Source organism: Ailuropoda melanoleuca, chromosome 12 (assembly GCF_002007445.2).
Source record: "Ailuropoda melanoleuca isolate Jingjing chromosome 12, ASM200744v2, whole genome shotgun sequence".
Classification (NCBI taxonomy): domain Eukaryota; kingdom Metazoa; phylum Chordata; class Mammalia; order Carnivora; family Ursidae; genus Ailuropoda; species Ailuropoda melanoleuca.
This window is the reverse complement of record NC_048229.1, coordinates 39,741,691-39,752,273: the sequence shown is the minus strand read 5'-3', so window position 1 is coordinate 39,752,273 and position 10,583 is coordinate 39,741,691. Positions and strand designations below refer to the sequence as shown.

At 56.0% G+C, this 10,583-nt stretch overlaps 1 protein-coding gene across 2 annotated transcripts; it reads left to right on the top strand.

Moving 5' to 3' along the window:
• Positions 1-2,070: 2,070 nt before the first annotated feature.
• On the top strand, positions 2,071-10,580 carry LRFN3 (leucine rich repeat and fibronectin type III domain containing 3). 2 transcript variants are annotated; one of them, XM_034638316.1, is made up of 3 exons: positions 2,071-3,004; positions 4,310-5,753; positions 7,762-10,580. In XM_034638316.1, exons 2-3 carry the CDS (start codon positions 4,326-4,328, stop codon positions 8,143-8,145), a joined length of 1,812 nt encoding a protein of 603 aa, XP_034494207.1. In that variant the 5' UTR covers positions 2,071-3,004; positions 4,310-4,325; the 3' UTR covers positions 8,146-10,580. The 2 variants fall into 2 exon arrangements, with proteins under 2 accessions (XP_034494207.1, XP_002920951.1); XM_002920905.4 differs by having other exon boundaries at positions 4,310-5,746; positions 7,762-10,579.
• Positions 10,581-10,583: the final 3 nt, after the last annotated feature.

Below are 10,583 nucleotides of genomic sequence, written 5' to 3'. Positions count from 1 at the left end.
GCCCAGTGGTTCTCAAAGTATGGTCCCTAGACCAGCAGCATTAGTATCACTTCGGAACTTGTTGGAAATGCAAACGTTTGGGCCTCACCTAGAAGTACTGGATCAGAAGCTCTAAGACTGGGGCCTGGAGATTGATTGCTAAGGTGATCCCAACTAAAGTGTGAGGACAACTGGTTTAGTTCATACAAGGCATTCCTCTCTGCTTTTCTACTTCAGATCCCAGATGGCTCTCAGTACCATCCCCTCCCACCAAAGAGATGACCATCACCCAAAGGGGTAAGGGCTAGTGTATAAATGCAGGGGCAGGGGGAAGAAATTTTGCAGGGGGGGAGGTGGGGGGGAAACATAATTCTGATGTGTTCTACAAGGTTTCTTAATGTTCCCCAGCTGAACTGAGTCCCAGTTGCACAGAGGGGTAATCTGCTCTTCACCTGCACCCTCTATTAACTTTTTTCCTCCCCTGCCTCATTCTCCCCAGTTGCTTGACCATTTCCTGGGGTCACCCCCAAATCAGTCAGTTCCACTGAATTCTAATCCCAGTCTGCTCTTGGACTGTCTCCAGGTATTTCCATCTATCTCCCCATCTCCACCACTTCTGTAGTGTCTCTGTGACTCCTTTTTCTGAGTGTCTGATTAAGCAGTATCCACTATGCTGGGCCAGGAGCACCAATGAACTTTGCTAATGATGTGGAAAGATGGGCCCTAGAGCTGAGTTAATTTTAGCTGCAATTTTTCAATACACATGAATGGAAGGAGCCAGAAGTCTGTTCTGAAACCTTCAGCAGAGCTAAGGATGCAGGGTGATGTGCATACATGTTCCTACCCCCGAAAAAGGTGGCTTTACTCCTCTACTGGGGGGGTCCCTGGGGGTGGTATGTGACCATTCAGGTCCCCCAGGGTTAGGACCATGACCAAAGGCCAAGACTGTGTTCCCTTCAGACCAGGGGTCCCAAAGATCAGGTCCTCTGTGTTGCTATAACCAAGTTCCAAGGGCAGGCTTGTAGACCACCACCCACATCCCTCTTCCTGTGATACCATGTGCCAAGAGACATGTGGAACCCCCCACTTCCCCTCCACTACCCTGTCACAATGGTCATGACAGGCAGCCCCAACTCCTGGTGAGTCATGTATTAGTTCAATTCTAGCAGAGTCCTCTGTGGGGCAGTCAGGGAGAGGGGAAGGTAGTGGACACACTTCTCTGGGTCAACCTGTCCAGTCCCCTGCCTCTGTTCCATTTCCTATCTTTTCCATCCTCCATGGGCTATCTGTCCAGTGCTTCTTGAGGTCTAGCTTTCCAGAGGGCACAGGTCTGGGAGCCAAGTTTTCCCCTTGCACCCAGGACAAGGAGGCTTGGGAAGGAGCAGAGTCTCCTGAAAGATCAGGCCTGTTGCTGGCCAGGGTCCAAGTAAGGAAACCCCACTTAGGGAAGGACATCCCAGGGAGGTGGTGCTGAGACAAAGGAGCAGGAGACAGGCTAGGGGGCCCGAGGCTCTGGGATGGAAGGCCATATTCAAAGCTGTGAATAAGAACTGGAAACACACATAAATACACATACCCATCCTCACAGCTGAATTGCCCCTGTTCAGTCTCCACCCCCTTTTCCCCCAACCCCTCAGCCCACCCGTGTCTCAGTCTCTTTGACTTTCTCTGTGTCTCTGTCTTTGTCTATCTCTGTCTTGTCCTTGTCTATTTCTCTCTGGCTCTCCCACTGTCTCTGTGTATTTCCATCCTTGAATGTGTGTGTCTTTCTATCTCTTTGTCTCTGCCTCTTTTATTCTACTTCTGTCTCTGAATCTAAACCTGCCATGTTTTTATCTCTGTCTCTCTCAATCTGTGTGTCTCTTTGTCTCAGTCTCTATGTCTCTCTGAATCCAAAGATTTTTTCTCACTCCCAAGCAACGCCAGGGCGACTCCATGGGAGATGGGGCCGGACGCGCGCCTTTGAGAGAGGGGGGCTGCCTACACCTTTAAGCGCGGGCACGCGCGGGGCCTGCGCCTTTAAGCGCGGGCCTTTTTTTTTTTTTTTTTTTTTTTTTTTTTTTTTTTTTTTTTTTTTTTTTTTTNCCGGCCCCCGGGGCTGCCTTGCCACCCCCCCCACCGCATCCGCCCCCCTCCCTCCGGGCCAGTCCCCGCCGCAGCCCAGGAAGCAAGCCGGGACCACACCGCCCCAAACCCAGCGCCTGCACCCCGACATCGGTGGCCTGCACCCCGAGATTGGATCCAGAGATCTGGAAACCTGAGACTGAGACCCTGATCTGGGGCTGGGACCCGAAGACCTGGAGCCGGAACACCTAGTATCTGGGGCTGGAATCTCAACATCAGTCTCTGGATCCAAGACTTGGAATATGGACCCCCAAATTTGGAGCCTGAACGTCAAGATTTCGCATCTAAAGCCCCAAATCTGGAACTGAACTCTGAATGCTGTGCCTGGGACCTTGATATCTGGGACCAGATTCCCATATTCTATACTCTGGAACCCACTATTTGGGACCCGAACCCTGAGATTTAGGCCTCAAATTCCAAGATCTGAACCCTGGCATTCCAAGGGGCCTAAACCTGAGTTTGAGCCTGAAGTCCTTGCTGCAAACCCGAATGCTGAAATTGAGGGCTAGAGACGTACAAATTTTGATTCGGCACCCCAATATCTGAACCCAGCACCCCAGTATCGTATCCCTGGACTGGGCTTGAGACTCAGACCCTAAACTCTCCATTTGGCTGTATTAGCATCCCAAGACCAGAGCTAGGAGACACTGGCTCTGACCAACCCAAACTGGAGTCTAGGTCTCTAAAATTGACCCCTAGGGGCCCTATATTTAGAGATCTAGGAGCCCAAGTATCAAGGTCTAGAGACTCCATGGGCACAGATCTGGGCTGAGGCACAACCCAGTCCCTCTACAGAGGCCTTGGGGACAGAGAAGGCATGACCAGGCCCCCCCTCCAGAGCCCTGACCCCTGACCCCTTGGAGCCTGAGGACTCTGCTCCCTGGGGCGGCTTCAAGCTCAGGTAAGGCTACTGGGGGACCCCCATGGTAGGGAGGGACTTGGGAGGAACTTTGTGGCTGGGGGTAGAGGTAAGTGAGGACTAGGTCCCCCTGGGCACCCTTGGGGCTTCCCCATGAAACAGATATACTCCCCCACCCCCCACCCCAAGGGTTTGCCTCCAGCTCCTGATGTCCTCAGATACATTCTGGATATTTATTTGACCAGCACTGCCCCTCTCTGACCTCCTCTCCCCCAGTTAATGGCACCTCCAGGTCTCTGATCTTGCACTCTGTTCTCCAGTTTCTTCCCACCATCTGTCTCATCTGACCACCTCCAGACGCCTCTCCTGGCCACCGTTCCTTTCACTGACCATCTCTCTTCACCACTCCTCGCTCTGATCATCTTTGACACTTCCATCCACCGCTGCTGTCTCAGGCCACCTCTGTCTGCTGCTTCACTCAGTGACCACCTTTGGCATTCTGTCCACCGTGCCTCTCTCTAATCATCTTTCACCAGCTCTCTTGCTCTCGTCCACCCCTGACTCTGAGCCTTGGCCTGTCTCTGACCATCTTCTGCCATTGCTCTCGCCCTCCTCTCACAGCCTGTCCCAACTGCCAGTCTGCCACCCTACTGACCACCTCCCTTCTCTCTGTGTCTCTTGAGCATGGAGTTCTCTGATCATCTCTAGTATCTCTGGCTGCCCTTCCTCTCTCTGATGACCTCTCCCCGCACCCACCATCCTACCCAGCTGTCCTCATCTCCAGCTGTCTCTGACACATCTGTCTATTCATCCTCTGACTACCTCTCTGGCTCTTGACCATTTCTGACCATCTTTGACGTCTCTTAGATCTGAGCACCCCTGACCACGTCCCCTCCTTTGTCCACCTCTCCTCTTCTTGGCCATCTCTAACCACCTCCCTTCTCTGGTCATGTTTGACTACTTCTAATCATTCCCACCACCCTGACCGCCTCTTCTCTCTGGCCGTCTTTGACCACATTTCAAGCCCTCTGGCTTCCCTTCTACACACTTTCATCAACCCTCCCGTTCCCTCACTGTCTCTGACCATCTCTAATTACCTCCCTCTCCTCTCACTGTCTTTGTTCATGCCTGCTCCCTCTGCCCCTCCATGACACATCCCTCTGAGTCTTTGACCATCTCCTCTGGCTTTTGATCTGTCCAACCCCTCCCACCCCTCCACCTGACCATCTCTGACCCAACCGTTTTCCTCCGAGCCCACCTTCCCTCCCGGTCTTGAACCACCCTAGTGCCCTCTGGCACCCCTCTTCTGGCCTCAGCCTGCCCTAATGCCTCCCTTCTTCCCTGTAGGCCGCCCCCGCCCGCAATGGCCGTCCTCCCATTGCTCCTCTGCCTGCTGCCGCTGGCCCCTGCCTCGTCTCCATCCCAGCCAGCCACACCCAGCCCGTGTCCCCGCCGCTGCCGCTGCCAGACACAGTCCCTGCCTCTCAGTGTGCTGTGCCCGGGGGCAGGCCTTCTGTTCGTGCCCCCCTCGCTGGACCGCCGGGCTGCTGAGCTGCGCCTGGCGGACAACTTCATCGCGGCCGTGCGCCGCCGAGACCTGGCCAACATGACCGGCCTGCTGCATCTGAGCTTGTCGCGGAACACCATCCGCCACGTGGCCGCTGGCGCCTTCGCTGACCTGCGCGCCCTGCGGGCCCTGCACCTCGACGGGAACCGGCTGACCTCGCTGGGCGAGGGTCAACTGCGTGGCCTGGTCAACTTGCGCCATCTCATTCTGAGCAACAACCAGCTGGCGGCCCTGGCGGCCGGCGCCCTGGACGACTGCGCCGAGACGCTCGAGGATCTGGACCTCTCCTACAACAACCTGGAGCAGCTGCCTTGGGAGGCCTTGGGCCGCCTGGGCAACGTCAACACGTTGGGCCTCGACCACAACCTGCTGGCCTCCGTGCCCGCTGGCGCCTTTTCCCGCCTGCACAAGTTGGCACGGCTGGACATGACGTCCAATCGCCTGACCACCATCCCGCCCGACCCGCTTTTCTCCCGCCTGCCGCTGCTGGCCAGGCCCCGCGGCTCACCTGCCTCCGCCCTGGTGCTGGCCTTTGGTGGGAACCCCCTGCACTGCAACTGCGAGCTGGTGTGGCTGCGGCGGCTGGCCCGGGAGGACGACCTGGAGGCCTGCGCCTCCCCGCCTGCTCTGGGCGGCCGCTACTTCTGGGCTGTGGGTGAGGAGGAATTTGTGTGCGAGCCCCCTGTGGTGACTCACCGTTCGCCGCCCCTGGCGGTGCCTGCAGGTCGGCCAGCTGCCCTGCGCTGCCGGGCAGTGGGGGACCCCGAGCCCCGCGTGCGCTGGGTGTCACCCCAGGGCCGGCTGGTGGGCAATTCGAGCCGTGCTCGTGCCTTCCCTAACGGGACACTGGAGCTGCTGGTCACCGAGCCAGGCGATGGTGGCATTTTCACTTGCATTGCGGCCAATGCAGCTGGTGAGGCCACCGCTGCTGTTGAGCTGACCGTGGGTCCCCCACCACCTCCCCAGCTAGCCAACAGCACCAGTTGTGACCCCCCGCGGGACGGGGATCCGGATGCCCTCACCCCGCCCTCTGCCGCCTCTGCCTCCGCCGCTGCCAAGGCAGCTGACACTGGGCCCCCTACTGACCGTGGTGTCCAGGTGACTGAGCATGGGGCCACAGCTGCTCTTGTCCAGTGGCCAGATCAGCGGCCTATCCCAGGGATCCGCATGTACCAGATCCAGTACAACAGCTCAGCCGACGACATCCTCGTCTACAGGTGCAAGGTCCAGGCAGTGGGCAGCGTGGGTGGCAGACTGAGGAGGAGGGAGGGTTGGAGATATGTCTGTTGACACCCCAGGCTGCAACGCAGCTGAGAAATGAGGCTGAAGGTTCCAAAGGAAATCAGACAGCAAAGGTAAAAAAAAATCAGGCAGAGAAGGTAAAAGAAATCTGGCAGTAGTGATAAAAAGAAATCAGGCAGCAAAAGTAGATAGTAACAGATATAAAAAAGGAATCAGGCAGCAAGAGTAAAAAGTAATCAGACCAAAAGAATAAAAAGTTAATCGGGGAGGAGGGCAAGGTTGGAGGGGTACAAACAAATCGAATATAAAGGTAAAGAGGAACCAGGTGTTTCCAAAGGACAGGACCAGATATAAGCCAAGTTGCAAGAAGAAAAGGAGATCAAACAGGAAAGTCCAGAGTTCATGGGGGCAAATGAAATGAAGGAGGAGGCGAAACAGAGATCAGGCTTTGGGTCTGTGCTGTGTGACCTGCTCCACATGTTTAGAGTTCTAATATGGTGACATCTCAACGTTTGATTTCCTAAATCAAATTCAACCTCATTCATGCTCCGCCTGCTAGGTGAACGGGAACATTCACTTTGCCCACTGTTGGGGATTCCCTTCTCTATTTAATTGTTGCAAGTGAGAGAAGAAAATCTGCACTCCAAGAGGTGGATCAGGACATATTCCACCCCCAAGCTGGAGAGCATTTGGGACATCTGCTATGGCTGGCCACATGTGGTCAGGAGTGGGGGCTCTGACCCACAGGCTGCTGACACTTCTCAGCTGAGTCCAACCTTGCATGGGTGGCTATGGATGGTCCCTCTTCTCACTGCCAGGCTGGGCCCAGGGTGCAGTTCCCGAAGCCTGGCTGCAGGGAGTCAGGCCTCCTAACGCCTGGGGCATGCACCTTATAAACCCAGTACCTGGGTCCCCTTTCCTTCCCCAGGGGCCCATATCTCAAGAGATCATCAATTGATTTCCTTTTTAATCCTGGAAATCTAGCAAGCTTCTTCTGTCCCCTTTCTCAGATGGCCGTACACCCTGGCAGGGGAGTCGGCTCCATGGAGGGCCCACACCTGAAAATCCCACCAACCCTGCCTACCTTGCCTGGCAGGGGGTGAGACAAATGCTCTCCTAGGTAGTCACCCTCTCAGAGACAATCACGGAGTTCCCTGTAACTCCCTCATTAAAGCAGTTTAGGAATAAGACAGATTATAAAACAAGTTAAATCTCCAACAGGGTGCTCTGCTCCAAAAGGAAATAAAGTAGAACTGGGTGCTGAGGATAAAAGGGAATGGGAAAGGTAAGGATAAAAACCAGGCAACAGAGACAAAAAGGGAATTGAGAGCCGGAGCTGGAAGAAATAAGGCAACAGGGAGAAAAAGGAATCAGCTGTGATGGCTGAGGCACATCAGTTTCAGGAGAACAGAGACGGCTCACTGGAAAGCAGGCTGTAGAGACAATAATGATAATAAGGCAGTGGGGCTAGGGGGACATTCATTGGCAGGTTAGAAGGAAATCAGGCATCAGCAGTATGGGGGAATCAGGCGGTGAGATGAGAGGATTCTGGCTGTACGCTGGAGGAACATAGGGCAGCTGGAAAAGGGAAATCAGGCCCCAGCTGGAGGAGAGGTAGAGGGGGGAACCTGGGAAGTTGGGCGAGGGTCTAGAGGGAGACCGGGAGGTGGGATTGGAGGGAAAGTTGCACTGCAGGGAAGCCGGGCAGTGAGGCTACGGTGAAGCCTCAGAGCAGAGGAGCAGTGGGCAGTGGCCCCCCGAGGGAATCTGGGGGATTTGAGCGGCAGGCGCCAGCAACCCAAGATGACCCATGGGTTATCAGTCAGGAGGCTGACCGAGTATTAGACCAAAGGGAATATGAGCGGTGGTGGGAAGGAACTTGGGCTAATAGCGGGCTGGGGGGGAGATCTGCCAGACCAGAGGGTTGGGGCACAGTGGAGGGTGGATGCTGGGCAGCCAGAACCTGACCCCCACCTGCCTGTCCCTCCAGGATGATTCCCGCCGACAGCCACTCTTTCTTGTTGTCGGACCTGGCGTCGGGCCGCACCTACGATCTCTGTGTGCTGGCGGTGTACGAGGACGGCGCCACGGGGCTGACAGCCACGCGGCCCGTGGGCTGCGCCCGCTTCTCCACAGAGCCGGCGCTGCGGCCCTGCGGGGCCCCGCACGCACCCTTCCTGGGCGGCACCATGATCATCGCCCTTGGTGGAGTCATCGTGGCCTCGGTACTGGTCTTCATCTTCGTGCTGCTTATGCGCTACAAGGTGCATGGCGGCCAGCCCCCCGGCAAGGCCAAGGCACCCGCACCCGTCAGCAGCGTTTGTTTGCAGACCAACGGCTCCCTGGGCCCCACACCGGCCCCGCCCGCCCCTGAGCCTGCTGCGCCCAGGGCCCACACCGTGGTCCAGCTGGACTGTGAGCCCTGGAGGCCCAGCCACGAACCCACGGGACCCTAGCCTCGCGCCCACCTCTATGGCCCTTCTGGCCCCAGGGGTGGGAGGACCCAGGCACCCCGTGGGACCTGGCCTCAGACTTACCAAATTGCTCACGGTTTTTAAAACTGATGGGGAGGGTGTCGGGGGCACCGGGGCACAACAAGAAAGTCCTATTTTTCTAAGCTTGGGCCTAGGCCCTTGCCCTTGTCTCTGTCTGTGGGGGTTGGGGGGGGGGAATCATGCAGGGGTCTGGAGTCGGGAATGCCTCCTCTGGGGAGAGACACCCCCCACACCCCATTCTGTTTGAGGTTCCTGAATGAGGCTGAGGATGGTCCTCCATTCAATCGACAGAATTCTGTGAGCGTGCCCCCTGGGTGCACCCTGTGCTGGGTGATGCTACCATGACCCAGAGGGCCCCAAGCCCTGACCAGATAGTGATAGTTCAGAGTGAGCAGAGATGTGATGAAGAGGAAACCTAGGAGGTTGTGAGAGCCCAGGAAAGGTTCCTGACTCAGCCTAGGGTGTGGTCAGGGAGTCTTCCTGGAGGAAAGATAAGATCTGAGCAGGACACCAGAAGGAGATGATTGGGCAAAGAACAAAGGGAAAGCTGTTCCCGGCAGAAGGCCTAGCACAAGCAAAAACTTAGGGAATGCCAGACACTGGGGGTATTGTGGTAGAGGTAAGGCAGGAGGGGTGAGCAGGGTCCAGGACCTTCAGGCTGAGGAACTCAGACTCTGGCCTGATAGTACTGGGGAGCCATGGAGGAGTCTATGCAGGGGAGGAACAGGGTCATGAATGGGCTTTAGGAAGCTCTTTCTAGCTGTCATGAAGAGCATGGACCAGAGGGGAAGACTGAAGCTGGGAGCCTGGGGGAAGCCAAGGCAGGGACCCAGATGGGTAAGGACAAGACTGGACCAGGGCAGGGCTGGGGGAAAGGAATGGGGGGTAGGTGAGAGAGGAAGCTGAATGGACAGGTTATGGAGCTGAAGCGCTATGGGGGAGGGAAGTGTCCAGGGTGAGGCCCAGGGCTCTGGCCAAGGGAGGGGACAGTAGAGCCACCTGATACAGAACCAGGCAGGTGGTACAGGTTTGGGGAATATGCTGAGGCCAGTGGGGGACTTGGTGAATGTGGGGGGCCCAGAAGACATCTAGGTGGTGGTGGCCAGGAGGCCTTAGGACCCCAGTCTGAGGCTGGAGCTGGGGACAGAAAAGAAGGTTATGTCAGTGGAGATGAGGAATGAAGCCGCTGGGGTGATGAGACAGCCTCTGGGACTGTCCATATTTAAGAGACAGGCAAGAAAAACCTGACAAAGACTAAATAGGACCAGCAGATGGAGGGACAGAGTGAAGCAAACCAGGCAAGTCAGACCCAAGTGACTATTGTGTTTAGTGCTATCAGGCCACGGTGACCTCACTGAGAGCAGTGTTAGGAGATTGGTTCGGCAGGTGCCGGATTCAGCTGATTTGAGAATAGGAGCAAGAAAGTATAGTTAGGGAGCAGAGACCCTGTGATTCTGTGGACCTAGGGCCTGGTTCAGGTTAATCTGGACCTGCCAGCCCTGTGTCTCTGCAAGACTGGTCTTACTCTGCCTTGGACTGCCTTGGGCCCCCCTCAGACACCAGACCTACAGGTTTGGTAGACCAAACCCTGGGTCTTGGTAACAGCAGGCCTCATTGGAGATCCAGGAATGGGATAGGCAGGAAAAGGAATAGTGTTCCCTGACTCCAGGCCTCCTCTGGTGGTGGGTCCAGAGGCAGAGAAGATGGGGGTGGGGGAGATGGGCTTCAGTCCTGTGAATGTTCTCTGGCATGATGCTGGTGTGAGGGGCATGGTGAAGGAGGCCCAACTGGACTGGCCATTCTCAAGACCTGGTGCACATGACCTTGTCCTCGTGAGATAACATCCTAGATTCTGCAACGGTTTTCTCGGTGGGTGTAGGCTTTGAAAACGACCTTCCACCAGCCATGGGAACAATCTGAGACCCAGGGACCTGGTCTGACTCCCGAGTCCTCCAGAAGCATAATGAGGTCCTTCTTGTTTGTTACCCTCGGTGGTTGAGGTCAGGTGACACCATCAGGGTGAGTGAGGTGTCTTGGCCAAGGCGGCCTAGGAGTGGGAAGATTGGAGATCTAGTGCCAACTACAAGATACCAGTTGCTGCCACGAGGGGGAGCCAGAGTGCACCATTCCTCAACCCTTATTTTTAAATTTGAGCAATTTATTGTGTGCCTACTTGTGCAGCATGCTGGCAATTCAATATGAGCAAATACAGGCACAGGTCCTGCCCTCACATATCTCACCATTTGGTGGGGAAACAAATGTTAAATAACCACACAAGGCAGTGTAAAGCATCTGTGGTGACGGTGGTGGGGGGGTG